The 27,228-nt window shown below is 48.7% G+C and overlaps 1 protein-coding gene across 3 annotated transcripts in view; it reads right to left on the bottom strand.

Annotated features, from left to right (window-relative positions):
* Positions 1-774: 774 nt before the first annotated feature.
* Positions 775-27,228, bottom strand: part of LOC100602489 (signal transducer and activator of transcription 5B) — a 76,322-nt gene continuing 49,868 nt past the window's right edge. For 2 of the 3 annotated variants that reach the window (XM_030808118.1, XM_030808119.1), the window contains 16 exons: positions 26,831-26,920; positions 25,428-25,602; positions 21,719-21,849; positions 21,319-21,470; positions 20,730-20,885; positions 20,146-20,325; positions 19,389-19,476; positions 19,172-19,294; positions 17,738-17,830; positions 13,720-13,926; positions 12,158-12,252; positions 11,926-12,056; positions 9,322-9,492; positions 4,285-4,336; positions 3,868-3,975; positions 776-3,392 (listed from right to left, as the gene is read on the bottom strand). In XM_030808118.1, the coding sequence (XP_030663978.1) occupies positions 3,266-3,392; positions 3,868-3,975; positions 4,285-4,336; positions 9,322-9,492; positions 11,926-12,056; positions 12,158-12,252; positions 13,720-13,926; positions 17,738-17,830; positions 19,172-19,294; positions 19,389-19,476; positions 20,146-20,325; positions 20,730-20,885; positions 21,319-21,470; positions 21,719-21,849; positions 25,428-25,602; positions 26,831-26,920 (2,079 nt within the window). In that variant the 3' untranslated portion in view covers positions 776-3,265. Of the gene's footprint in view, positions 3,393-3,867; positions 3,976-4,284; positions 4,337-9,321; positions 9,493-11,925; positions 12,057-12,157; positions 12,253-13,719; positions 13,927-17,737; positions 17,831-19,171; positions 19,295-19,388; positions 19,477-20,145; positions 20,326-20,729; positions 20,886-21,318; positions 21,471-21,718; positions 21,850-25,427; positions 25,603-26,830; positions 26,921-27,228 lie in introns of all 3 variants that reach the window. The other variant, XM_030808120.1, reaches the window with a different exon arrangement.

Here is a 27,228-nt window from a genome sequence, read left to right as displayed (position 1 = left end):
AAAAAAAAAAGCTGGAGTTGCTCAGTGGCCTTCCTGCATGTTCTTTTGCAAAATGACTTTGGGATACCTTGATTGCAGCAGGAAGCGATGTCCTAGCATAATCAGTTGTGGTAGCTGCCTTTCTCCAACTGTGAGCCTCTGTGGGGAAGGCACCATTTCTCATCCCACACACAATGCTGAACTCAGGGTCAGGTACTTTAAATGTGCTGAATCTTAAGGACAAGCTTTCGGCCAGGCGCAGTGGCTCACGCCTGTAATCCTAGCACTTTGGGAGGCTGAGGTGGGCAGATCATGAGGTCAGGAGATCAAGACCATCCTGGCTAACATGGTGAAACCCCGTCTCTACTAAAAAATACAAAAAAATTAGCCGGGCATGGTGGCGGGCACCTGTAGTCCCAGCTACTCGAGAGGCTGGGGCAGGAGAATGGCGTGAACCCGGGAGGCGGAGCTTGCAGTGAGCTGAGATCGCACTCCAGCCTGGGGGACAGAGCCAGCCTCCGTCTCAAAAAAAAAAAAAGAAAAAACGACAAGCTTTCTGGAGTCAGGAGGCTAGGAGCCCATCATTCTTATTTTCAAAACATCACATGAGCAGGAAGGTATGAAAGACCCCATCTGCCATCAGAGCTAATGACGTGCCCTCTGAGGCAGCCAACTCCCAACCATCCAACCAGTTCCCTTTTTCAGGGTCACGCTGATGACTTGAAACTTTTCCCTGTGTTCAAGCTGCCCTCCCTTGGCATGTGACAGAAAAAAGTAAAAACAGGACTCGATATCATCCCTTCAGAGGAAGCCTTTATTGTAACATAAAATACACAACTTTGTGACTGCCCCAAATCGTACACAATACTTTTTTTTGGTGGCTAAATAACTAATCTGCCTTGACACTAAAATATGTATCTGAAATAATTTCGCCAAGTTTTAAAAAGAAAAATTATAAAAAGTATACTTTCATTTTAAGTTATATGCTATTTTAGTCTCCCCCTACCCCCTAGAAAAAACCTGCACATCCCACACACAGAGCTGAAACTTTTGAGGACTTGTGTGTGTCTGGGAGTGGGTGAGAGGCTGATGGGGTCGAGACACGCCACTACCTTTTCTTATGGTTTGCAGGAACAGGGAGGAGAGAGAAGACAGAACGCAGAGAGCGAGCACACCTTTAATCAAAAATCTCCACTCTCTAGGCACAGCCTCGGTAACACTGAGGGCAGCTCACAACTGCACAAGCAGGGGAGCCCCAGCTCAGGGAAGCCACACTCATCAGCTCTCTTCCTCCCCAACCCAGCGCCAACTGCAAAGTGAGCCAGGACGGCCTGGCTGCTCTGTCCTCAGCAGGCCCTGGGGTGGGTCCACTCCCAACCTTAAAGTGTATCAAGTCTGACCCCCACCCCAACCAGGGTTGCTGGAACAGAGAGTGAGGTCTCAGAGGCAGGTGCCGGTGAAGCATCTCTGGGTGACAGGCAGGGAGCGACTCTATGAGCCTGGGTCCCTGAGCAGGCAGGCTCTCCTTCTCACCCTTCCCCGATGCAACCATCCTCATGGTTGGAATTTTCATCAAATCTTGAGGAGTAGGGAGAGGCTGAGTGGGATGCGGGTAGCCTGCTCCTCAGAGGCAGAGAGACTCTACTGCCTGGCATAGAAAAATAAATCAGTGTATGAAACCAAGCCAAGGCAAACGGCAGCTTTAAAAAAGTCATCTTCCGATAAATAATTTACTATAGAGGAATATTTTTAACAGCAAAACACTGATAAATTCGGAAGTTATTTTTGTAAAAAAAATATCTATTTACTCTCATGTATAAAAATAAGGTTTTGGGGGCCATCCTCTCCTGGGGGTGCTCATGCCCTTCCTTTGGAGAGGGGGCCGAGGGGTGACCTTTCAGGCCTTACCCGTAAGCTATTTTAATACACCTGCTCACTCCCCTCTTCCTCCAATGCCTGCTGTAGCCCTTTCCTTCCTTCTGGTGTAAAGCTACAGAAGAAGTCGTGGAACAAAATTATACCGAGGCTTTTTTTGTTTTGTTTTCTACTTTTATCAAACTCCCCAGCAAACTTGCTGACTGCATTTCCACACATTACCAACACCTGCCAGGACTTCACAGCAGGGTGACCCACTGAGCAAGCTGGCCTAGGTTCAGCCCACACTGCTGCCACCTACTCTTCAAGACATTAGGTGTGAACAGAGAAGGGGAATGAGGTGACCTGGGTTTGAATGACCCAGGGCCCAATGCACAAGAGAGAATTTTGATGTCAAATTAGGGTGGGAAGGAGAAAACAAAAAAGATCCAACTTAGAACCATGATTCAACATTTGCAAAAAGCATTATCAATAAACCTGAAGAACGCCACGGACTGTGCATCCGCTGGCTCAGAGAAAGGCTGGGCAGCCGGAACAGCAGCTTCCTGGGTAACCAGGCAACAGTCTCAGTGCCCGGGAGTCAGGGCTGCGTGCTCCACTCTGGCCAGAACACAAACGGCATTGGCACTGTAAGCTCTCAGTTACGTGGCCCTCTTTTCTCTCCTCTATTTCTCCAAACACGTGTGTACACCCAGAGGAACTGAGTGGCAATTCCAGGGTGTGGGTGGGCAGGAGGGGAGAGAGGACAAAGAGAGAATAAGATGAGCTAAATGTTTTGTGAAAAGCCACCGCCCATCCGAAAACCTGTGACTTCCCTTGCCCCAACAATCTTTGTAGGTTGCCCCTTTTCCCATTCCTACCCAAGAACACAGGGGTGGGGGAGAGGGAAGGCTCTCTTTGTCAAAAAGCAGTTATCTACATTTCAGAAGAAAAGCAGAGACAATCACGGTTATATATCAATTGCTTGGCAGACAGAGTGACGAAGACTCACTGGAACACATGTGCTTTCTCCTCCCTTTGTCCTTCTCTTACTCAAACAGCCACATGTCAAAGTCCAGCCACTCTTAAGACACATGGCCAACTTCCAGGCTTCACAAAACTCATTGCCTTTTCGCACAAAGTAAAAACCACCACAGCCTCTGTCTGTGGCCCCTCTGCTACAACTAAACTCTCAGACAGTGAGAGGGAGAAACACCACAACGTGCACACACACACACACACACACACAAACACATACTCGCACTCCCTTCGCTGGTGCCACCATGCACAGGAACACTAAGGTCACAACTAGTATTAACACTTCACATTATGAGTATTGTTTCAAAAGAGAAGCGATTCATGGAATTAAAACATCCACAAGAGTGATTCCTCTGGTGAGGATGAAGAAGCTGAACACGGAGAGGTCGCGGGGTCACGACTGTGCGTGCGGGATCCACTGACTGTCCATTGGCCGGCCCAGGAGCTCCTCCACACGCCGTGCTACGTCCATTGTGTCCTCCAGATCGAAGTCCCCATCAGTGTCAAGGACTGAGTCAGGGCTTGGGAGGGAAAGAAGAGGGATGAAGGGAAGGGGAAAGGCTGTCAGAGACCACCCCAAGCCCCATAGGCCACCAGGGGAGCAGTCTGAGCCAGCCTATGCCCTCAGCTAGGGCTTCATGGGAAAAGAACAACCATTCAAACAGCTGGCTGTACAGCAACTCGGACTGAAATACCCTCCCCTGTTACCTCTCACACCGGCTGTCCAGACACATCACAACTCCACTCAGTCCTTAGAGCAAGAAAAATCTCCATTTTGAGAGAGGGGAACAGATGACATTTGCCCAACCCGACTCTAAACCACCAGTCACTTCTGGTTAAATCTCTCCCTCCCAAAGGCCAGAGCCCAAGCCAGAGCTGTGTGGTCTCAGACCTAGAGGAGCTCTGGATTCCTTTGCCCACCAGCCCTCCAGGGGTCCAGCCTGGGGCCGAGCCCCCAGTTCCTCCCCTGTGGACCCCCACGAGAACGCCACCTACTTCTGTGGGTACATGTTATAATGAGCCTGGGGGCACACAGCTGGGGAGGGGGCCTGGTCCATGTACGTGGCGCTGCCGCCCCCGGCATCTGCAGATGCGTTCACAAACCTGCAGAAGGAAGAGAACAGAGCTTCAGCTGCCAGGGAGGCTGGGGCAGCTGACTTGGGGAGGGGACCAAGGGGTATCTTTGTCTTTCTCAGGGTGTTGAAGGACAAAGTGCCCCACTCGGCCCTGGGGCTCCAGCTACAGGAGTGGGGCCTCAGGTACTAGCATAGCATGACCAAGCCCAGGTCCCTCCCCAGGGCTGAGACAGGTTTCCTGGGGGAGCGGAAAGCTGGGCCAGGATAAGGATGGGAGACAGGGTCTGGGGGAGGAGGAAAGAGGCAGAAGGAGAGCCAGAGCCACTTGGACACTTACTCAGGGACCACTTGCTTGATCTGTGGCTTCACGTATCCATCAACAGCTTTAGCTGCCAAGGGAAGAACGTGGTGAATCAAAGTTCTCAAGTGAAACAAAAATGTGATCTTCCTTATGAATCACATCTTTTCTTAGGACAGAACACAACCACCTGACTTATCTAAGGATATGACATAAGCACTTAATTTTTTTTGCTTTTTGAAACAGTCTCACTCTCTCCTCCAGACTGGAAGTACAGTGGTGCAATCTCGGCTCACTGCAGCCTCTGCCTCCCAGGTTCAAATGATTCCGATGCCTCAGCCTCCTGAGTAGCTGGATTACAGGTGCACCACCACACTTTGGCTAATTTTTGTATTTTTAGTAGAGACGGGGTTTCACCATGTTTCCCAGGCTGCTTTCTAACTCCTGACCTCAAGTTATCCGCCCACCTCGGCCCCCCAAAGTGCTGGGATTACAGGCGTAAGCCACCGCACTTGGCCAAGCATTTAATATTTCAATCTGTTAGGAAGACCTGGTAGAGGAGAAGGTCAGCACTAAAGCTGAAATTCAAGATATCTTCCAAATTGGCTTGGATGTTTCAATAAATTCTTCAAACCATGGAAACTATGTACTTCAATACAAATCTAAGTCAAGCACTAATTGCATACTAATTAAAAAAAAAAAAAACACCTTGAAAAGCTTAAAGTCCAAGGTGCAGCAGAGAGACAGGATTTGTTCTACCTGACCCAGGGGATAAAATCAGGACCAAGAGGGGCAGGTCATAAGAGGACAAATGTTCAGTCATGTAGGGAAAAATGTTGTAAGTAGAACTGCCCAGAAAAGAGATGATTTATCTTAGGAAAGACTGATTTCCTTGTCACTGGAGGTTTTCATTTTTTTCTTTTTTTGACAGAGTCTCACTCTGTTGCCCACACTGGAGTGCAGTGGTGCGATCTCAGCTCACTGAAACCTCCGCCTTCTGGGTTCAAGCGATTCTCATGCTTCAGCCTCCCGAGTAGCTGGGATTACAGGTGTGCACCACCATGCCCAGCTAATTTTTGTATTTTTGGTAGAGATGGGGTTTCTCCATGTTGGTCAGGCTGGTCTCGAACCCCTGATCTCAAGTGATCCACCCACCTTGGCCTCCCAAAGTGCTGGGATTACAGGTGTGAGCCATGGTGCCTGGTCATCACTGGAGGTTTTCAAGCAGAAGGTGCATACACGTCAGGGATCTTACGGAAAGGCCTAGGCACTGGAGAGCCGCTGATCTGATCTGATGATGTCTGAGGTTCCTCTAACTCTGAGTGTCTAGTCTTTCAGGAAAGGGAAGGCTACTTTTCCCAGCACCTGCACGCTCCTTCACGCCTGGTGTTTCTGCATTTGGGGTACTTTGATGTCACTAGTCCCAGTGAGCGACGTTGGTGCCAAGAATGTGATGTGTCCTTTGCTTCCCACAGAATCCCCGCTGGGCTGGTGGCAGATGAGCAGATAAATCTGCATGTGATCTGGTCGAACACAGTTACCTTTTCAGAAGGCTGACTATGGAAAGCCAGGTAGGCATGTGGTGAGAATGTGATGATCTGACGTGGGAGAGTGAAGTCTTGTTTCTGGGTATGTGAATATGGGAATCAGTGCAACGTTAATTATACTAGGCAAGGACGATCACACTATGATTACAGGACAAAGAGCCTGTCATTTAAGTAGCCCAAGAGGGTAAAATGCTGCAGGGTTCACCAATTGCTTATTACTCTAATCTTCTTCTAGGGCTTCAAGTGTCAGGAGCGACCGTTTCATAACATGTTTTTTGTGCTTTACAGTGTACAGAGAATTTTATAGATTGGCTAAGAAGTTAAAAACCAAAGAAATGCTGCCAGAAATAGAAATTTTTTTTTTTTCTGAGACAGGGTCTTACTCTGTTACATAGGCTACAGTGCAATGGCACAATCATAGCTCACTGCAGCCTCAAATTCCTGGGCTCAACCAATCTTCCAGCCTCTGCCTTCTGAGTAGCTGGGACTACAGGCATGTGCCACCAAGCGCAGCTAACTTTTTATTTTTTGTAGAGATGGAGTCTCACTATGTTGCCCAGGCTGGTCTGAAACTCCTAGGCTCAAGCAATCCTCCCTCCTTGGCCTTCTAAAGTGTTGAAATTACAGGCATGAGCCACTGTGCCCAGGCCCAAATTATAAGTATCTTAAATAACCAACATGTAAGTCACCCTACAATGAGATTGTATGCAATCATCAAAATGATGTTGGAAGATTACATTTACTGAGCTGTAACTCTGCATAGGATATATTTCTTTTTTTTTTTTTTTTTTTGAGGCAGAGTCTCACTCTATTGCCCAGGCTGGAGTGCAGTGGTGTGATCTTGGCTCACTGCAACCTCCGCCTCCTGGGTTCAAGTGATTCTCTTGCCTCAGCCTCCTGAGTAGGTGAGATTACAGGTGCCTGCCACCACACCCGGCTAACTTTTGTATTTTTTTAGTAGAGATGGGGTTTCACCATGTTGGCCAGGCTGGTCTCAAACTCCTGACCTCAAGTGATCCACCTGCCTTGGCCTCCCAAAGTGTTGGGATTACAGGCATGAGCCACCATGCCCAGCTACCTAGGATATATTTCCAAGTGGGAAAAAAAAAAGTCACAAAAAATTACATATGGTATGGTCCAAACCCCAACCTTTCACCCTGAACTCCAAGGCTGGAGTGCCCTGACCTCAGTTCCTACCACTTATCTTCCCTGCTCAACAGACTCCAGCCTCCCTGGCCCTCCTGAGGCTTTCCAGACATGCCCATTCTCAACCCAGGATTTTTGTACTTGTTCTCTTGGCATACAATGTTTTTCTCTAGATCTTTGTATGGCTAGCTTCTTCACTTCATTCAGGTCTTTTCAAACATCACATCCTGGCTGGGTACAGTGGCTCACGCCTATAATCCCAGAACCTTGGGGGACTGAGGAAGGAACATTGCTTGAGCCCAGGAATTTGAGACCAGTCTGGGGAACAGGGCAAGACCCCATATCTATAAAAATAAAATAATTAACCAGAATTGGTGGTGCATGCCTGCAGTCCCAACTATGTGGGAGGCTAAGGTGGGAGGATCCCTTGAGTCTAGCAGTTTGAGACTGCAGTGAGCAATGTACTCCAGCCCGGGCAACAAAGTGAGACCCCATCTCAAACAAACAAACAACAAAAAAAACAAACATGTCCTCAGAGAAACCCTCTTTGACCACTCTAGTAAAGTAACAACTCCACTCTCCTCCCTGCCACTTCTCTATCCCTCTATCTTGCTTTGTCTTCAAAGCGCCCATCACTAAATGAATATATTTGTGTTTTGTTTTTTTTTTTTTGAGACGGAGTCTCACTCTGTCACCCAGGCTGGAGTGCAGTGACGCAGTCTCGGCTCACTGCAAGCTCTGCCTCCCAGGTTCACGCCATTCTCCTGCCTCAGCCTCTCCGAGTAGCTGGGACTACAGGCGCCCGCCACTACGCCCGGCTAATTTTTTTGTATTTTTAGTAGAGACAGGGTTTCACCGTGGTCTCGATCTCCTGACCTCGTGATCCGCCCGCCTTGGCCTCCCAAAGCGCTGGGATTACAAGCGTGAGCCACCGCGCCCGGCCCTGTTTTGTTTGTTTTTGAGACGGAGTCTCGCTGTCGCCAGACTGGAATGCGGTGGCACAGTCTCGGCTCACTACAACTTCTGCCTCCCTGGTTCAAGCGATTCTCCTGCCTCACCCTCCCAAGTAGCTGGAATTACAGGCACCCACCACCACACCTGACTACTTTTTGTATTTTTAGTAGAGATGGGGTTTCACCATGTTGGCCAGGCTGGTTTCAAACTCCTGACCTCAGGTGATCTGCCTGCCTCAGCCTCCCAAAAGTCTGGGATTACAGGCATGAGCCACCGCGCCCGGCCTGAATATATGTTTCCTCGTTTATGGTCTTCGTTCTGCTGCTAGATAACCTCCATATAGGAAGTTCAAGCATCGGGTGATGCAATGTATAATACATATCTATGTATAGAGTGCAAGTATAGTCACTAAATCATCCATAGAGGTTAATCTCTAGATGAGAGATGTTGTGTGGTATCTGTTTTTTGTTTTGTTTTGTTTTTGAGACAGAGTTTCACTCTTGTTGTGCAGGCTGGAGTGCAATGGCACGATCTCAGCTCACCACAACTTCCACCTCCCAGGTTCAAGCAATTCTCCTGCCTCAGCCTTCCCGAGTAGATGGGATTATAGGCATGCGCCACCACGCCAGGCTAATTTTGTATTTTCAGTAGAGATGGGGTTTCTCCACGTTGGCCAGTCTGGTCTTGAACTCCCGACCTCAGGTGATCCGCCTGTCTCAGCCTCCCAAAGTGCTGGGATTACAGGCGTGAGCCACCATACCCGACCTTTTTTTGTTTTTGAGACTGAGTCTCACCCTATTGCCCAGGCTGGAGTGCAGTGGCGTGGTCTCAGCTCACTGTAATCTCCACCTCCTGGGTTCAAGTGATTCTCATGCCTCAGCCTCCCGAGTAGCTGTGATTACAAGTGCCCGCCACCACACCTAATTTTTGTATTTTTTGTAGAGATGGAGTTTCACCATGTTGGCCAGGCTGGTCTCAAACTCCTGACCTCAAATGATCCGCCTGCCTTGGCCTCCCAAAGTGCCGGGATTACAGGCATGACCCACTGTACCCGGCCTGTTTTCTTTTTTATGCCTTTGTGTGTCTTCTGAAAATTTTATAATAAATATGTAATACTTCTAAACTCAGAAAGCAATAAAACCACCTCTGTCATGAAAAACAAAATTTTACCTAATTTTGTTTGATCTAAGCTTGTCCTAAAAAGAATTTGTTTTCTTCAATTTGATATTTGTGATTAGTGGCAGATGTGTTTTCTGTATGACTGAAGAATTCAGCCCAAGGTTTACATCTGCCCTGGAAAATGCTCAAACTGCTCTCACTGAATGGTAATTGTGTGGGTTTTCATGCAAGAGAGAGAACACACGCAGGCATGCACACACACACACACACACACACAAACAAAATCAAATCAGAATGCGAACATTGTTACCAGTAGCAGACTCGCAGGGAACTGGTGTGTAGTATTTGGAGTATACTTCATCTTTTGGCCGATCAGGAAACACATAGATAAGGTAATTCAAGTCTCCCAAGCGGTCGGCTAGGGACCGAATGGAGAAGTCTCTGGTGGTAAAAGGCATCAGATTCCAAAACATTCTTTCTTCTAGATCAATAAACAGAATAATCACATTCTAAACATGATTTCTGAATTAGGAAATCTTAAAACCCAAATATACTATAAATTCAAGCTTGCCATTATAATGGCTCCAATAGAAATCTCCATTTAAAAATAACCATGGGTTATAGATACTTTTATTTATTTATTTACTTACTTACTTATTTTGAGGCAGAGTCTCACTCTGTTACCAGGCTGGAATGCAGTGGTGTGATCTTGGCTCACTGCAACCTCCGACTCCCTGGTTCAGGCGATTCTCCTGCCTCAGCCTCCCAAGTAGCTGGGATTACAGGCACGTGCCACCACACCTGGCTAATTTTGTATTTTTAGTAGAGATGAGGTTTCACTATGTCAGCCAGGATGGTCTTGATCTCCTGACCTCATGATCCACCCATCTGGGCCTCCCAAAGTGCTGGGATTACAGGCGTGAGCCACTGTGCCCGGCCTGAAATAGTTTTAAAAGCCATGGGTAGGGGCCAGGCATGTTGGCTCATGCCTGTAATCCCACACTTTTGGAGGCCTAGGCAGGTGGATCACCTGAGGTCAGGAGTTCAAGACCAGCCTGGCCAACATGATGAAACCCCATCTCTACTAAAAATACAAAAATCAGCCAAGTGTGGTGGCGCTCATCTGTAGTCCCAGGTACTATGCTGAGGTAGGAGGATGGCTTGAAGCTGGGAGGCGGAGGTTGCAGTGAGCTGAGATCATGACACTGCACTCCAGCCTGGGTGACAGGGACCCCATCTTAAAAAATAATAAATAAATAAATAAATAAAAAGCCACGGGTAGATAAGCAGGTAATACACAAATCACTTCCCAAGAGATCCAGTGATCTCAGACGTTTCAAGTTCAAACAGTATTCCGACCCACAGTAGAAGAAACAGTTCTTACTGACCCCCAATCCCTGATTTCCCATACAAAGATATATAAGAGCTAGGAAGCATGCCCGCAACCAGAGAAAGCATAAGAGCTATTAAAAGTGATGAATTTTTTTTTTTTCGAGATGGAGTCTCGCTCTGTTGCCCAGGCTGGTGTGCAGTGGCGTCATCTCGGCTCACTGCAAGCCCCGCCTCCTGGGGCGCCATTCTCCTGCCTCAGTCTCCCAAGTAGCTGGGACTACAGGTGCCCACCACCACACCCGGCTAATTTTTTTGTGTTTTTAGTAGAGACAGGGTTTCACCATGATGGCCAGGATGGTCTCAATCTCCTGACCTCATGATCCGCCAGCCGTGGCCTCTCAAAGAGCTGGGATTACAGGCATGAGCCACCACGCCTTTTTTTTGTTGTTGTTGTTTTTAAGAGACAGGGTCTTACTCTGTTGCCCAGGCTGGAGTACAGTGATGTGATCATGACTCACTGTAACCTTGAACTCCTGGGGTCAAGTGATCATCTCGCCTCACCCTCCAGAGTAGTTGGGACTACAGGCGCACACCATGAGCACCACCACACCCAGCTAATTAACTTATTTATTTATTTACTTAAAGACAGGGTCTTGCTATGTTGCCCAGGCTGGTCTTGAACTCCTGGTCTCAAGAGATCCTCCTGCCTGAGGCTCCCAAAGTGCTGGGATTACAGGCATGAACCACTGCACCCAGCCAAAAGTTATTAAAAACTTTAATTCACAGAAAATGAACTAGCAAGCTACCCTTATTGTGAGGGTCAGAGGAGAGAACTAACATTCCTGATGCCCTGGTGCAGTGGCTCAAGCCCGTAATCCCAATACTTTGGGAGGCCAAAGCGGGGGATTGTTTGAGCCCAGGAGTTCGAGACCAGCCTGGGCAACATACAAAAAATTTAAAAATTAGATGGGTGTGGTGGTGCACGTCTGTGGTCCCAGCTAATCAGGAGGCTAAGGCAGGAGGACTGCTTGAAGCCAGGAGGTCGAGGCTGCAGTGAGCCATGTTTGTGCTGCTGCACTCCAGCCCAGGCAAAAGAGTGAGACCCTGTTTCAAAAAAAGAAAAGAACTAACATCTTGGGTAGAAATGGTTGATGGCAATATCTGTATGTTAATTAGGATAAAGGAATATTTTTACTACTGTAAGAACTCCAAATCATCAAAGTAATTCTTCACTGAAATAAGCTTTATGCAGAGTAATACAGAAAGGCAAACATTTTAAGAGGGAAGCAACTGAGATTCTACACGGACTCTTGTATCATAGGTAGCCATGTCATGGTTAAACGTTCATGTGTAACCATGTTGCCACATACTTTCATGTATAGCCAAATTAGTAATTGTGTTTCCCATAATAGTATTTTTCATAGGCTGCCTTATTATGAGTAAGTATATCATGGCTATACATTTGTGTTTCCCATAATTAGTACTGACCCCAACAAATAGTAAGTACCCAATAAATTATTTGTTAAAATAATTTTGTAATGAAAGCAGCTAACTTTGGACATAAGAAGGGAGGGGCACTCACGAGAATCAAACTTCCAAGCAATGGTGATGCCGCCAATTTCTGAGTCACTGAATCTCAGCAGGAAGGTCCCATCTGGCTTGTTAATGAGTAGGTCATGGGCCTGTTGCTTGTTTACAAACCCCAAAATGGCCCTGGATCACCAAGGACAAAGGACAGAAGCAGAGTGTGACTTGTGATGCCAGAAAGAAGACCTTCAGACTCTGTCGGTGCCTTAAGAAATAATGATTCTCACCCATCATTCCAATGAGGCTTGAGATGTTTTTTTAACACTTCCATCACACCATCAAACCATTGCCAGAAAGTGTAATTCCGTCCTGGTAAATTCTCCTGGTTGGAGATACAACAGTGAACACAAGAAAACAAGAGTAACACTTGGAATATTATACACATATTTACTTGGAAAAATTAAATGGGAAACAAACATCTACCCTTGTCAGAGGCATACAAATATCCCCGCCTACCTGAGTTTTACCTAATGGTCCCATGGAAAGGAAAAGAGGGAAGAAGGGAAAAATACTAAACTGCAGTTACCAGAACCCAGTGGGCTCTTGCCACAGACACTTTCACCTGGGGCTGGACTGACCCATCCCTTGCTAGTTTCAATGTGTGGTCTGTGACCAGCAGCATCAGGGTCACCTGGGAGCTTCTGGGAAATGCACATTGTTAGGCTCCAAATTAAGGACATTTAAAACACCTTGGGGGTGGAGGGTGTAGGAAAAGAAACAAAAATTAAATTAAAATCAAAGTGACAGCCGGGCGTGGTGGCTCACGTCTGCAATCTCAGCACTCTGGGAGGCTGAGGTAGGCAGATCACTTGAGGTCAGGAGTTTGAGACCATCCTGGCCAACATGGTGAAACCCTGTCTCTACTAAAAATACAAAAATTAGCTGGACATGGTGGCGGGCGCCTGTAATCCCAGCTACTCAGGAGGCTGAGGCAGGAGAATCACTTGAATCTGGGAGACGGAGGTTGCAGTGAGTCCAGAATGCACCACTGCACTCCTTGTGACAGAGCGAGACACCATCTCAAAAATAAATAGGGTGGGCACAGTGACTCACGCCTGTAATCCCAGCACTTTGGAAGGCCGAGGCAGGCAGATCACCTGAGGTCAGGAGTTTGAGACCAGCCTGACCAACATGGAGAAACCCCGTCTCTACTAAAAATACAAAATTAGCCGGGCGTGGTAGTGCATGCCTGTAATCCCAGCTACTTGGGAGGCTGAGGCAGGAGAATCGCTTGAAACCGGGAGGCGGCGGTTGTGGTGAGCCAAGATTGTGCTGTTGCAGTCCAGCCTAGGCAACAAGAGCGAAACTCTGTCTCAAAAAAAATAAATAAATAAAAATAAAATCAAAGTGACGTCTGAATTAGCAGATGCTAGAGGAGAAGTTTCTTTCATTGGCATCCCTTTGTGTGGGTTGAGGGTCCCATAGGAGCCTGATCTGGCATTACACATGGGGAACATAAGAGAGTGAAGGGGAGAGAGGCCCAGAGTTCGCATCCCCTCAAAAGCTTTGCTTCTCATGAGCTATGTTAACATCTGCTTTGCTCTATTTCCTTTACAAAGGAAGAAAATGCATTAACTGTAGACAAAGGTCTTATTTAAAATACGCAAAGATGTAATTTTCTATATGTGACCTGGGTAACTCTCAAGTTGTCCATCTAGTCAGAAGCTTCTATTACTTTTGGTACATTTTATTAGAGACATGAAGAATAAGGGCCCAAGGCAGGGAGACTCCTGAGAGCGTCTGGTCAGGAAGGACTGATCTAACAGCGGCTGGCGGCCGGGCCCCTCACCCTGTTGAACTGGGACCAGGACACAGACAGGCCGCTGTAATCCTCCAGGTGGCTGCTGCTGTTGTTGAACAGTTTCTGCGCCAGGAACACGAGGTTCTCCTTGGTCAGGCCCCGGTTGCTCTGCACTTCGGCCTTGAATTTCATGTTGAGCGCCTCACACAGCTGTGGCCACAGCACTTTGTCAGGCACGGCAAATGGCACCCTGCCCTGAGAGGGAGAGAGGCCAGAATCTGATGAGAAAACAGTTGCATGATTTATTCCCTCAAGCCACAAAAGAAAAACACTGATGGCTGGGAGTGGTTATGCATATTTGTCTTGCAGGGCCTGAGGATAAATTCGGACTCTGCTGGGGTACACGGTTCTGTGAAATTCAGAAGGTTCCATTTCACCTTCTTTACACACAACTAGAAGGTAACCCATGCTATCCATGCTGTTTTGTAAATGAGCTGCTGAACTAATAGTCAAATCCTATGTTCTAACGGCCACAAACCAAAACATAACCAAGGTCTGGCTCTTAGATTGTAAACACCCTGGGAATTTAGAAATCTGAAAGACTGGTCCTCTAGGTACAAACAGAGAGAGTGTGCGTATGTGTGTACACGTGTCAGCATGTGTGTACACACGTGGAATCCTTGCCCTCGACTCCTTCTGCCAAGAATTCTAGCTCAAAGTAAAACAACTTGGTATGGAAGAGTGGAAATTTTGAGTTGGATGGCTTTATTGAGAAATAGGTTAGAACATTAACTTTTAATAAACTGCTTTTCAACCCGTTCAGCCACAGTACTCCATTTTATTTTGTTACATTTTTTTCAATAGGTGATTTTCACAAGATTTAAAATTCAAAAAGCATAGACTGCTAAACAGTAAAGTCACTCCCTATCCCTGTCTCCCAGCAACCCAGTTCTTTTCTTTAAAGGCACCTAACACAGTTTCTTGTGTATCCCACCAAAGATATTCTATGCATGCCAGCAATGACATATACCTTTTCCTTTTCTTCATAAACGACAGCACAAAATCCACATGTTCTGCATCTTCCTCTTTTCACTTAATCCTCTATCTGGGAGACCTCCTATCAGCACATAAAGAAATTTCACCAGATCCCCATAGATGGGCATCAGTGTTACAGCCTCATCTTTAGCTATTACTAACAATGCTGCAATGTTCTTATGTTATTTGACCCATAGGACACATAGGCAAATATATCTGGAGAATAAATTTCCACAAGTATTTTATTTTTTAGGTAAGGTATCGCTCTATTATCTAGGCTGGAGTGCAGTGGCCCAATCTTGGCTCATTGCAACTGCTGCCTCCTCGGTTCAGGCAATTTTCCCACCTCAGCCTCCCAAACAGCTGGGACTACAGGTGTGCACCACCATGCCTGGCTAATTTTTGTGTTTTTTGTAGAGACAGGGTTTTGCCATGTTGACAAGGCTGGCCTCGAATTCCTGAGCTCGAGAGATCCATTTGCCTTGGTCTCCCAAAGTGCCGGGATTGCAGGCATAAACCACTGTGCCTGGCCACAAGTCTTTATTTTTTATTTTTTAGTTTTTTGAGGCAGAGTCTCACTGTGTTGCCCAGGCTGCAGTACAGTGGCATCATCTCGGGTCACTACAACCTCTGCCTCCCAGGTTCAAGCAATTCTCCTGCCTCAGCCTCCCGAGTAGCTGGGATTACAGGCACATACCACCACACCCAGCTAATTTTTGTATTTTTAGTAGAGATGAGAGTCTCACCATGTTGGCCAAGCTGGTCTCAAATTCCTGACCTCAAATGATCCACCCGCCTTGGCCTCCCAAAGTGCTGGGATTACAGTTGTGAGCCACCGTGCCCAGCCAAAAGTCTTTATTTTAACATAGCATAAGGTCGGCTGGGTGCAGTGGCTCACACCTGTAATCCCAGCACTTTGGGGGGCCGAGGTGGGTGGATCACTTGAGGTCAAGAATTCGAGACCAGCCTGGCCAACATGGTGAGACCTGGTCTCTACTAAAAATATAAAAAATTAACTGGGCGTGGTGGCATGCACCTGTAATCCCAGCTTCTTGGGAGGCTGAGGCAGGAGAATCGCTTGAACCCAGAAGGCAGAAGCTGCAGTGAGCCGAGATAATGCCACTGTACTCCAGCCTGGGTGACAGAGCAAGACTCTGTCTCAAAAAAATAAAAAAATAAAATAGCATAAGATGTAAGTAGTCATTAACATAGCTGAGAATGTTAAAAATGCTTATTTATTTAGACAAGATACTTGAGTAATTACGTGGTGCAAGAGATGCCAAAGGTACACAGAGAGTGAGATCTGTGGACAGGCAGGGAAGGAAACAAGAGATGTGGCAATCTTATCCAGGAGGCTTATCAGGACAAGAGGCAGGCAGACAGTTTCAAAAAGGAGCTTCTAATTCAGAGTTTGTAAGTGAAGCATGGTAGAATCTCTTTTAAAAATCTCACCTTTGCAGTAAAATACTTTTTCTCTAACGAGGACTGTTGGGAAACGTTAAGCCTTCCACATGAGCCAGAAGGTTCCATTTCACCTTCTTTACACACAACTGGAAGGTAACCCATGCTGTCCATGCTGTTTTGTAAATGAGCTGCTGAACTAACAGTCAAATCCTATATTCTAACAGCCACAAAACAAAACATAATCAAGGTTTGTTGGATATACTTAGAGAAGGACATACTCTTATGTCCCAAATGATAACCCTTTTATCATGCTTTTATGGGCTAATCTCTATTGGAAATATGTAACAAATGACTTTGTCTACTAAACAGATTTTTTTCTTTGAGACAGGGTGTCGCTTTGTCACCCAGGCTGGAGTACAGTGGCACAATCTTGGCTCACTGCAGCCTGGACCTCCTGGGCTCAAGCGATCCTCCCGCCTCAGCCCTCCAAGTAGCTGGGACTACAGGCTGGTGTACCATGCCTGGCTAATTTTTTGTTATTTTTTGTAGAGACAGGATTTTGATATGTTGCCTAGGCTAGCCTGGAGCTCAAGGGATCTGCCCGCCTTGGCCTCCTGGAGTGCTAGGATTACAGGCGTGAGCCACCGCACCCAGCCTATGAGATCTTTAAAATGCTCATTGAACAGCATGCTAGTATGATTCAGATAGCGTTTGGGTGCATAAATCCACCAAATTATATCTTCCTTGAGGCAAAGTATCTCATTCTTCATGAGATCTGGAATGAATCACAGAAACTAAAATTTGGAAAAGACATTTAACAGCATCTTCATTTATCAAAAGGAAGAGGGTATGAAGCAACTTCTATGCTAAAGTAAGCCTCTCGAGAGATCTAACCTGTGGAATGAACGTGGGAGTCCCAAATCCCATTCATAGTTTCACCCAAGGATTCAAAATAATATTTACTGAGTACTGACTGTGTGGCAGGCATTTTTCTATGTTATCTAATTTAATCTTCCTAACAATGCTGCAGAGCAAGAGTATCCCTGTGCTGCAGACACTTGCTGGAAACTCAGGCTCAGAGAGGTAAAGTGAACTGCCCGTGTGGTCACGGAGTGAGGAAATGGTGGAGTCTCAGTTCAAACCCTGGCCTGATGTCAAGCCCATGTTCTTTCCACTTTCCACATTCTTTCTATTCTGCCTCCCACTAAAGAAAACAGCGTCTTTTTTCCTATGCTTTTTTTTTTATTATTGAGATGGAGTCTCACTCTGTCACCCAGGCTGGAGTGCAGTGGTGCGATCTCGGCTCCCTGCAAGCTCTGTGACTCGGGTTCAAGTGATTGTCGTGCCTCAGCCTCCCAAGTAGCTGGGACTACAGGCGTGTGCCACCACGCCCAGCTAATTTTTTGGTATTTTGTAATAGAAACAGGATTTTGCCATGTTGGCCAGGCTGGTCTCGAACTCCTGACCTCAGGTGATCCAACCGCCTCAGCCTCCCAAAGTGCTGGGATTACAAGTGTGAGTCACTGTGCCCGGCCTTTTCCTGTGCTTTTTAAAGGCATAATACATGAATGAGATTCATGACACTGGCATTGATTTTGGGACCCACATGCCCGAGGAATCCACTCACAGGCTCTGCAAAAGCATTGTCCCAGAGAACAGTGGCCGTCGCATTGTTGTCCTGGCTGCCATGAACGATCACCACCACTGGCAGGGACAGGGTCTAAAAAGACACAAGAGAATTCTGAGCACCTACGAGCCTCAAGTTCTTCTCCTTCTCTCTTTTTTTTTCTTATTATCACAACACTTTTATTTTCCAAGTTTCAGTTAATGTTCCTCTCAGACACAGAATCTAAATGGCCCCAGGAATAATATGACTTTTCATACTGGCACAATCTTAGAAATTTTAAATATTTTACAAGCAATGTTGCTTAGATATTTCTGAAGGATCAAGTTTCTCAAAGTTACATGGAGAACAGGAGAGAGAAAAGACTATTGGAGACATTTGTGGGAAAAAAATACAAATAACAAATTTAAAACTTACCACAACCTTTACTCAAATTCATCCCGAGTAATGTTTCTCATGTCCATTTTGTAGTCTACCTCTCCAGCTAGTTCAGTTCATTATTGTTTGTTCATGTTTTATTTTTTATTTTTAATTTTAATTTTTGTTGTTCTTGTTGTTGAGACAGGGTCTATGTTGCCCAGGCTGGTCTGGAACTCCTGAACTCAAGCAATCCTCCTGCCTTGGCCTCCCAAAGTGTTGATTACAGATGTGAGCCACTGCACTGGGCCTTGTTTGTTCATGTCTTTTTTTTTCTTTTTTCTGAGACAGGGTCTCACTCTTTCGCCCAGGCTGGAGTGCAGTGGCACAATCACGGTTCATTGCAACCTCAGCCTCCCAGGTTCAAATGATTCTCCTGAGTAGCTGGGATTACTGGCACGTGCCACCACGCCTGGCTAATTTTTGTACTTTTTAGTAGAGATGGGGTTTCACTGTGTTAGCCAGGCTGGTCTCGAACTCTTGACCTCAAGTGACCTGCCTGCCTCAGCCTACCAAAGTGCTGGGATTATAGGCATGAGCCACTGTGCTTGGCCTTTGTTCATGTCTTAAGAGAATCTAAGTGAAACAGTTCTCAGGGTGAGGTCAGTCCATTCTCAGTTTACCAATAGTCAAAAAGAAGAAGATGCTGCACTTTGGGAGGCCGAGGCGGGCGGATCACGAAGTCAGGAGATCGAGACCATGGTGAAACCCCGTCTCTACTAAAAATACAAAAAAATTAGCCCGGCGTGGTGGCGGGCGCCTGTAGTCCCAGCTACTCAGAGAGGCTGAGGCAGGAGAATGGCGTGAACCCGGGAGGCGGAGCTTGCAGTGAGCCGAGATTGCGCCACTGCACTCCAGCCTGGGTGACAGAGCGAGACTCTGTCTCAAAAAAAAAAAAAAAAGAAGAAGATGCTATGTGATTAAAAAAATTATTTTGTAACATAAAGTACACCACACACACACACACACACACACACACACACATGCACACGCACATGCAGAGCTGAGGGAAGGCTTTACCTTGACTTGAAAAACCAGCTCATTGCCACCAACACTGAACTGGGATTCAAACAGGATTGTAAATTTTTCTTCTGTCACCGACTCTGCCCCACGACGGTCTGACCTCTTAATTCGTTTCAGGGACTGCAAAGGAGAAATATAAGATGAAACGTAAGATGTAAGTTGTTCCCCTCAAAGACCAGGGAAAAATTCATTCTTCCTCTTCTTCCACCCTCACCATATTCCTGAAGTGGGCACTAAGGGTGCCTGTGGCTTGGTGGTACTCCATGACGCAGCAGTTGTTCAAGATCTCGCCACTGTAATCACTGCAAATCAGAGAGAGACCAGCTCCAAACCCATGCCAGGGTCTCAGGACATGCGGAGTAAATAATATAATTTGGGGTAGCAGGAAATAGAGAGGTTTGCTAAAAATGTACATCATTTAGAGGAAATGTTAGCTACATAACACATACATGTAATCTTCTCGGACGTATCTCTACAAAATGAAACAAGATCAAACTATCTTCACAGAAAACAGATCCTACGAGAACTTTTTTTTTTTTTTTGTGACGGAGTTTTGCTCTTGTTGCCCAGGCTGGAGTGCAGTGGCGTGATCTCGGCTCACTGCAATCTCTGCCTCCCGGGTTCAAGGGATTCTCCTGCCTCAGGCTCTCAAGTAGCTAGGATTACAGGTGCCTGCCACCACACCCGGCTAATTTTTTGTATTTTTAGTAGAGACGGGGTTTCACCATGTTGGCCAGGCTGGTCTTGAACTCCTGACCTCAGGTGATCTGCCCATCTCGGCTTCCTAAAGTGCGGGGATTACAGGTATGAGCCACCGCGCCAGGCCCAAGAACTTCCTTATATTCCTTTGCTGATGCCCAGAAGAGGCCAGAACGGCAAACAGGGATCTGACACAGGAGGCGGAATTTCTTTTTTCCTGTTGCCAGGACGTGAGACAAGTAGCAGGGAATGAGAAGAAGCTGCACAATTACTTGCGGGTGTTCTCGTTCTTGAGCAGAGACTTCGCCTGCTGCTCACTGATGATGGTGGCCTTCACCTGGGGGGGGTTCATGTGCACGTTCAGCTTCCCGCCCACCAGCAGGCGCACGGTGGCTGCAAACTTGGTCTGGGTCTTCAGGACCTGAGGAGGCTGCTTCTCAATGATGAATGTGCTGCAGGGGACACAGGGACAGACGCACGATGAGGGGCTGGGCAGGGGAAAGGGCTCTCAGTCCCTCTGTGGTGGGGGTGGGGCTGCCTCCCGAGGGGCTCAGGAGGTGAAGAGCTCCGGCACAGCCTCTGTTCCTGGGGAAGCCGTGAGAGTCCAGGGAGAGGATGGAGAGGGGAGTGAGATAACACAGCAGGTGGCATGGGCTGTGGCCCAAGGGCATCTCTTGCAGTGTCCACAGGAGAAACTGGGCAAGGGCGGCACCCAGCAGCCACAGCAACTGGAGATGGAGTGGGGAGGGATGAGAGGCAGGAAGCGGATCTGCTGGTCTGGAAGGCACCTGCGGCCCCCCACACGCAGGTAGGAGCTGCCCCAAGCTCCTGGGCATGGCCAACAGGCAGCAGTCACCTGGTCACCAGGGCTGAGATGATGTCCGTGATGGTGGCGTTGACCTCGGCCAGCATCTCCTCCACTGGGCCGGGGATGGGCAGCTGCTGGCAGAGGTGCTCGGCCCTGCGGATCTGCTGCCGGTTCTGCCAGATGATCTCGGCCAACTTCTCACACCTGCACGAGAGCCCCAAGGCCGACAGGAGGACAATGGCTTCTCTGCACAGACGCCAGGCCCCAAGACACAGCTCCCGCTCCCCCAGGAAGGCTCTGTGCTTTTGCCACACTTCCCACCCATGGGAAGAGCAGAGCTCCCTGCCTCCCAGAATTAGAGACGTACACAGGAGGGGCGACCCTGACTAGGCCCAAACAGCCCGAGCATCACCCCACACACCCCAGCCCTGTCCCATCCCCAGGACAGCAGCCCCCTTCCTGAGGGAGGTGCACAGGATGGGGGACCAAAGTCTGATTCAGGAACCAGGCCGCCTGGAGAAACAAGAGCTGTCCCAGGATGGAGGGGGCCTGCTGCAGGAGCCAGCACAGGAGGTAGAAGCAGCCGGGTCCCCACCAGCCCCTCCTGCCCTGCCTGCTGGCCACCCCACACCATTACCAGGACTGTAGCACGTCCAGGCTGCCCTCGGGGGGCCCCCCGTTCCCGGCCAGCTGCTGCCGCCGCTTCCACTGGATCAGCTCGTCATCCAGGATGATGGTCTGCTGCTTCCGCAGTAGCTGCAGGGTCTTCTGGTGCTTCTCGGCCAGCTCCTGAGGAAAGGGGGGAGAGCAGCCCCTTCTGGGCTCCCAGAGAACACTGCAGGGCCTCGCTGGGAAATGGCAGGGCAGGGCCCAGGCCGCTCCCTCTCCCCGAGCTGCTCTGCCTCGCAAGGCCCCCAGGAAAAAAGGCCTCCTGCCCTCCCAGGTTCTGCTCTCATCCTGGTCCCAGCCCTCCCTCAGGTCCCCAAAGACTGACTTCATGGCACCTATGCCCAGGAGAGGCCCAGGACCCCACTCACCACGCGGTACTGCTGCAGTGTCTGTGCCTCACGCTGCAACCAGGCCTCCAGAGACACCTGCTTCTGCTGGAGGGCCGTCTCCCGGCTCAGACGCTCCTGGGGGCTCAGCTGGGCCAGCGGACCAAACTGAGCTACAGAAGGGGAGAGGAAACCATGACCATCACCTCCCAGTGTCCAACAGGAGGCCCAGAGAAGCCCATTCACCTGTTCTGGAGCGAGACCCTCCCAGGCTCAGATACTGCATCAAGAGCAAGTCGGGGTTCCTGACAGCCAGGGTGGCCAAGATGAATGGGCGCCTCAGGAGGTGCCTCTGGGCCCTGCTCACCAGCCTCCTGACTCTGAGCATCCCCTCTGGGGGCACACGGGTGCTGGGGCAGCTGGGGAGGAGGCCTGCCTGTCTCCTGCCTGCCTGCCCCACAGGGCTGCTAGCCCTTTTCTCGAGGCCTGGCATGGGTCCAGGCTGTCTGGGGTACACGTGTGCCCATGCCCTTGACTGCAGGTGAAACTGGGCAAATCGCTTTCCTGTGCCTCGGCTTCCCCACGTGTAAAATGGGAGATTCTTGGTACCTGCCTCAGTGGGGTGCTTGAAAATTAAATACATGAGGACATGGAAGATGCCAGAAAGCTGCCTGGCATGGGTGAGCTCTGTGTGAGGTTCGTCCTTCTTGGTTAACGGGAAACAGGACAGAGAGAAGAGGTGACGGAGACAAACAGCTGCTCGGCCCCATCCCTCCCGCAGCAATGCCTTCCTCAGAGACCCCCGGCCCCAGCGGCTCTGTCTCATCCCTGAGCACAGCAGTCCCTCCTCAGGGGAGGATGAGATTCTTGAGGGGCTGGAAGGGGCCCAGCATGTTTGTCCAGGTGAGCTCACTGTGAGCCCAGCCGACCAACCAGGGGAGACAGACAGACAGACTGCAGAGGGAGAGCATGTCCAGGACCACTGGGGATGCAGAGCCACCAAGATTCTCTCAGGAAAGGGAGGCCGGAGGGAGGCGGCTTCCCTCCACACCATCTGTGAGGAGTCTCATTGACGGCGGGACAGGGAGTAAGTTAGGCCTCACTACCTTTTAAAAATTATTATGAAATAGGTAAGACACAGGGAACGTGGAACACAAGAGCACCTGTGTATCAATAACCCAGTCTAAGAAACTAAATATGTCCACTGTTACAGCCACCACCGCAGGCCCACCCCACCCTCCCAACGACAGCCCCTCTCCACCACGCTGGGACTATTAATCCCTTCCCGTCACCTTCTCAACAGCCCAGCGTCCTTGCTTGAGCTGAGTCAGAAGATGCGCGCATCAGCATGTCTCAGTCGAGCTCCTGGCTGGCCCCTGAGGGCCATGTCACCCTGACCCCAGCACTGCCCCATGGAATGCACAAGCTGGGACAGACGAAAGGAACTCTATATAGCCAGGAACAGCCCACAGCTAGAACTCAGAAATATGGCTCCAATCTCACTGCAGGTATGGAGCAGGAAGAGGATCATCCAGGCACGGACAGATCCGAGGCATCTGCACGGCTACCTCGGGAATCCTGCCCAGCCACAGGGAGGGTGGTGGTGATCCCAACACCTGGGCCCAGCCTTCCTATGCAAGGGACCCACTTAAGGCTCTCCTGCAAATTTGCAGAAGCTTTTGGGAAGGAGGCCAGAGAGACGGGAAGCAATTTCCCTACTCCACTGGAGGCAGCTGAGCATTCCCTGGCAAAAGCAGATCAATAGTCTGTGTTTCTGCTGAGTGAACTTGACAAATGGGACTGAGAAGACACTGCATGATAGATCCAAACCCGACCTGAATCCAAACCTAATCCGCCACCATGCACAGCAAACAGAAAAGCCAGGCACGGGATCAGAAATACTGTCGACAGTCTAAGGACTTGGGTAGGAATAACAGCCTGAAATCTTCCGTTTCCATTCTCAGAAGGAGCTGCCCTTCTTCTAGGGTCAGTCTAAGATGGATTCAGATAAAAAAGGAAGACAGGCTAGAATCATCCTGTCAACCTTTACTCAATAACTATTATGTTTCAGGCATTGTGCTGTCCTCAGGGTACACAGATAAAAGATACAGTCCCTTCTCAAAGATTTATATTCCAGTGGAGAAGATAAAGAGTAAATAAATAGTATCGCTATAGACATAAAATGGAACCTACATACATGGAATTAGAGGAGCTTGTGCTGTGTGTGTGGTGTGTGTGTGGTGTGTGTGTGGTATGTGTGTGGTGTGTGTGTGCTATGTGTCTGTGTGTGCTGTGTGTGCTGTGTGTGTGGTGTATGTGTGCTGTGTGTGCTGTGTGTGTGTGTGCTGTGTGTGTGGTGTATGTGCTGTGTGTGTGGTGTGTGTGTGGTGTGTGTGTGCTATGTGTCTGTGTGTGTTGTGTGTAGTGTGTGTGTGCTATGTGTGCGCTGTGTGTCTCTGTGTGCTGTGTGGGGGGTGTGTGTGTGCTGTGGGGTGTGTGTGTGTGCTGTGGGGGGGTGTGCTGTGTGTGTGATGTGTGTGGTGTGTGTGTGTGTGTGCTGTGTGTGTGTGTTTGGAGGGGCTGGGTGGTTGAGCCAAGGCTTCTCTGAGACTGAGCTGGGCATGGAAGCAGAGAGAGGAAACTATTAAAGCTCAAACTGCCAAAATGCTACAGGGTCAAGAGGGGGCGCTGGTGGGGCTCCACAGCCTCACCACAGACTGAAGCTCTCTGGGCCCCAAGTACTAAGCAGGATTTATACCAGGCTGGGGGAGCTCTGTCCATAAGGGCTACCTAAAGGGCGTAAGTGTACTCTGTTCCAGGAAGACCTCTGTGAATAACTGCACAGAACATTAGAAATCAGTTACGACAAATACAGGTCCTTAGTACTTACACGTCCCTGTTTAGAAAGGTTTCTTTTCCCCCTTAGAGATAGGGTCTTACTATGTTGCCTAAGCTAGTCTGAAACTACTGGCCCCAAGTGATCCTCCTGCCCTGGCCTCCCAAAGCACCAGGATTACAGGTGTGCAAAACCACTCCCAGCTTAGATTTTTTTTTTTTTTTTTTTTTTGAGACAGAATTTTGCTCTTTTTGCCCAGGCTGGAGTGCAATGGTGAGATCTCGGCTCCCTGCAACCTCCGCCTCCCGGGTTCAAGAGATTGTCCTGCCTCAGCCTCCCAAGTAGCTGGGATGACATGCATGCGCCACCGGGATGCCCAGCTGATTTTGTATTTTTAGTAGAGATGGTGTTTCACCATGTTGGCCAGGCTGGTCTCGAACTCCTGACCTCAGGTGATCCGCCAGCCTCAGCCTCCCAAAGTGCTGGGATTACAGGCGTGAGCCACCATGCCCAGCCAGAAAAATTTTTAAACATGTAATTATATAATTTCCTATTTATCGTTTCAGTAAAGCTCCACTTATAATATGCCTACTATATACAAAAGTATCGTCTGCTAGTATTTATTTAGACTGTGAGCCCCTTCTCAAAAGAGGAAATGTCTTCCCTGGCAGCTCAGAAGCTCCCTGGATATGGGGACCTGAAAGAGACATGCACTCAAGGGCAGGCGTCTTGTCAACTCCCCTTCCTAAATCTCATCCTCTCAGCACTGTCTTCAATGCAAATAAGTCCCTGCTACTCAGAGAAAGGTCGCTGCCTCCGAATGGAAAACGGGCTTTCTCCCAACCCCACCGGAGCTGCTTTCCAGTCCCCATGCCCAATCCTCAGGAGGCACACTGTGCCTCCACCGCGCCTCACCTTGGATCCTCAGGCTCTCCTGGTACTGGATGATGAAGTACTCCTGAGTCTGCTGCAGCTTTTTTAACTCATTCTCTGTGTCCTGCGTGACCAGTCGCAGCTCCTCAAACGTCTGGTTGATCTGGAGGTGTTTCTGGGACATGGCATCAGCAAGGCTTCCAGCTGGAGAGCTACCCTGGGAACAGATGGGGGGGCAGTGCAAGGCAGTGGGAATGGGAGGAAGCCTGAGGCCTTAATCCCCAGGAAAAGCCTATGCCAGCTCCTACAACCAGGGTAAGACCCCAAAAGGTAAATTTTGAGTCACGAGGAATAGCAAACGTCATCATGAGACACGGGGTGGAGTGGGAAAAGTGAGAAACAGGTGAGCGGACAGATCACGGCTCAGATCACAAAGCATGGGAGAAGCTTCCATTTCAGATCTGACCTCCACCAGAGTATCCCAAACGAGGTCCATTGAATTCCTTTGGAGAGACTAGAACGTAACCTGTTCCAGTGTCACCTGGGTTTTCCTACTAATGAGGAGGTGGTGATTCCTCTTCCACTCACTGACCCAATGCAAGGATGGCATTAAGCATTAGGGAGGCCATGGGGAGCAGGGCCGTGTGAACACACATCATCTGTGTCCTCACTCAAGATATTCTCGTGATGGAATCATTTGCTTCCACCATGGAAGAGGCGAAACCTCTCACAGGCATCCTGGAGACCCCAGGGTGAAGTAATGGGGGAGGAATACACAAGGTCTCTGTGGACCCAGCCCTGTAAGTGACCTGATCAGACCACTCCTTCCACACCTGATTCAGGGCTAGGGAAAAGTCTTTCCTAAGTATTCTCACCTGAATATGAGCATGCCTTTACTAAAAAATTATTCAGCTGAGGTTAAACTACTTTGCACTTGTTCACATTGTTTTGTGGTTGCAATCTCATCAAGGTTATAAATCACTTAAGATCAGAGACCACATCTTCTATTTCATTTTTTTTTTTTTTTTGAGACAGGGTCTCACTCCACCACTCATGAGTGCAGGGGTGCGATCATGGCTCACTGCAGCCTCTACCTCCTGGGCTCAAGGGATCTTCCCACCTCAGCTTTTCGAACAGCCAGGACTACAGGCATGTGCCACCATGCCCAGCTAATTTTTTTGTATTTTTGGTAGAGACCAGGTTTCATCATGTTGCCCAGGGTGCTCTCGAACTCCTGGGCTCAGGCAATCTGCCTGCCTCAGCCTCCCAAAGTGCTAGGCTGCACTCAGTCAAGTCTCCTATTTCTTTTGTGCCCCTTAGGACGAAGCTCTCTTTAAAGAGACACCAATAGTGCACCCTGAGTCACCTTGACAAAGGTGGGTCCAGAGGGAAGTGGGTAAGAAAAGGCTTCCTGACTGCCCTCCCCATCCCTACAGGACACTCACATTGTTGGCTTCTCGGACCAACCTCTGTTCATTGTACAATATATGGCGGATGCAGCGGACCAGCTCCATGGGGCAGCGGTCATACGTGTTCTGAAAGAATCCAACAGCAGACATCACTTTGTGCCACTCCACACTATGGGCCCTAACCATGCCTCAGGATGGGGAGCCTCCTGAGGGACCTCCTGAATCACAGGAGACACTGTTCCCCCAATACCAACAGGAACAAGAAGGCACATCATGGAAATCCAATTACAGTGAAAAGGTAAGATTGTTTTACTTCTTTTTTCTTTTTTTTTTGAGACTGAGTCTCATTCTGTTGCCCAGGCTGGAGTGCAGTGGCACAATCTCGGGCCACTGCAACCTCTGCCTCCTGGGTTCAAGTAATTCTCCTGCCTTAG

The sequence above is a fragment of the Nomascus leucogenys genome, unplaced genomic scaffold (assembly GCF_006542625.1).
Source record: "Nomascus leucogenys isolate Asia unplaced genomic scaffold, Asia_NLE_v1 Super-Scaffold_285, whole genome shotgun sequence".
In the NCBI taxonomy this organism is placed as follows: domain Eukaryota; kingdom Metazoa; phylum Chordata; class Mammalia; order Primates; family Hylobatidae; genus Nomascus; species Nomascus leucogenys.
Note: the sequence above shows the minus strand (reverse complement) of the source record. Positions and strands in the feature narration are given on the sequence as shown.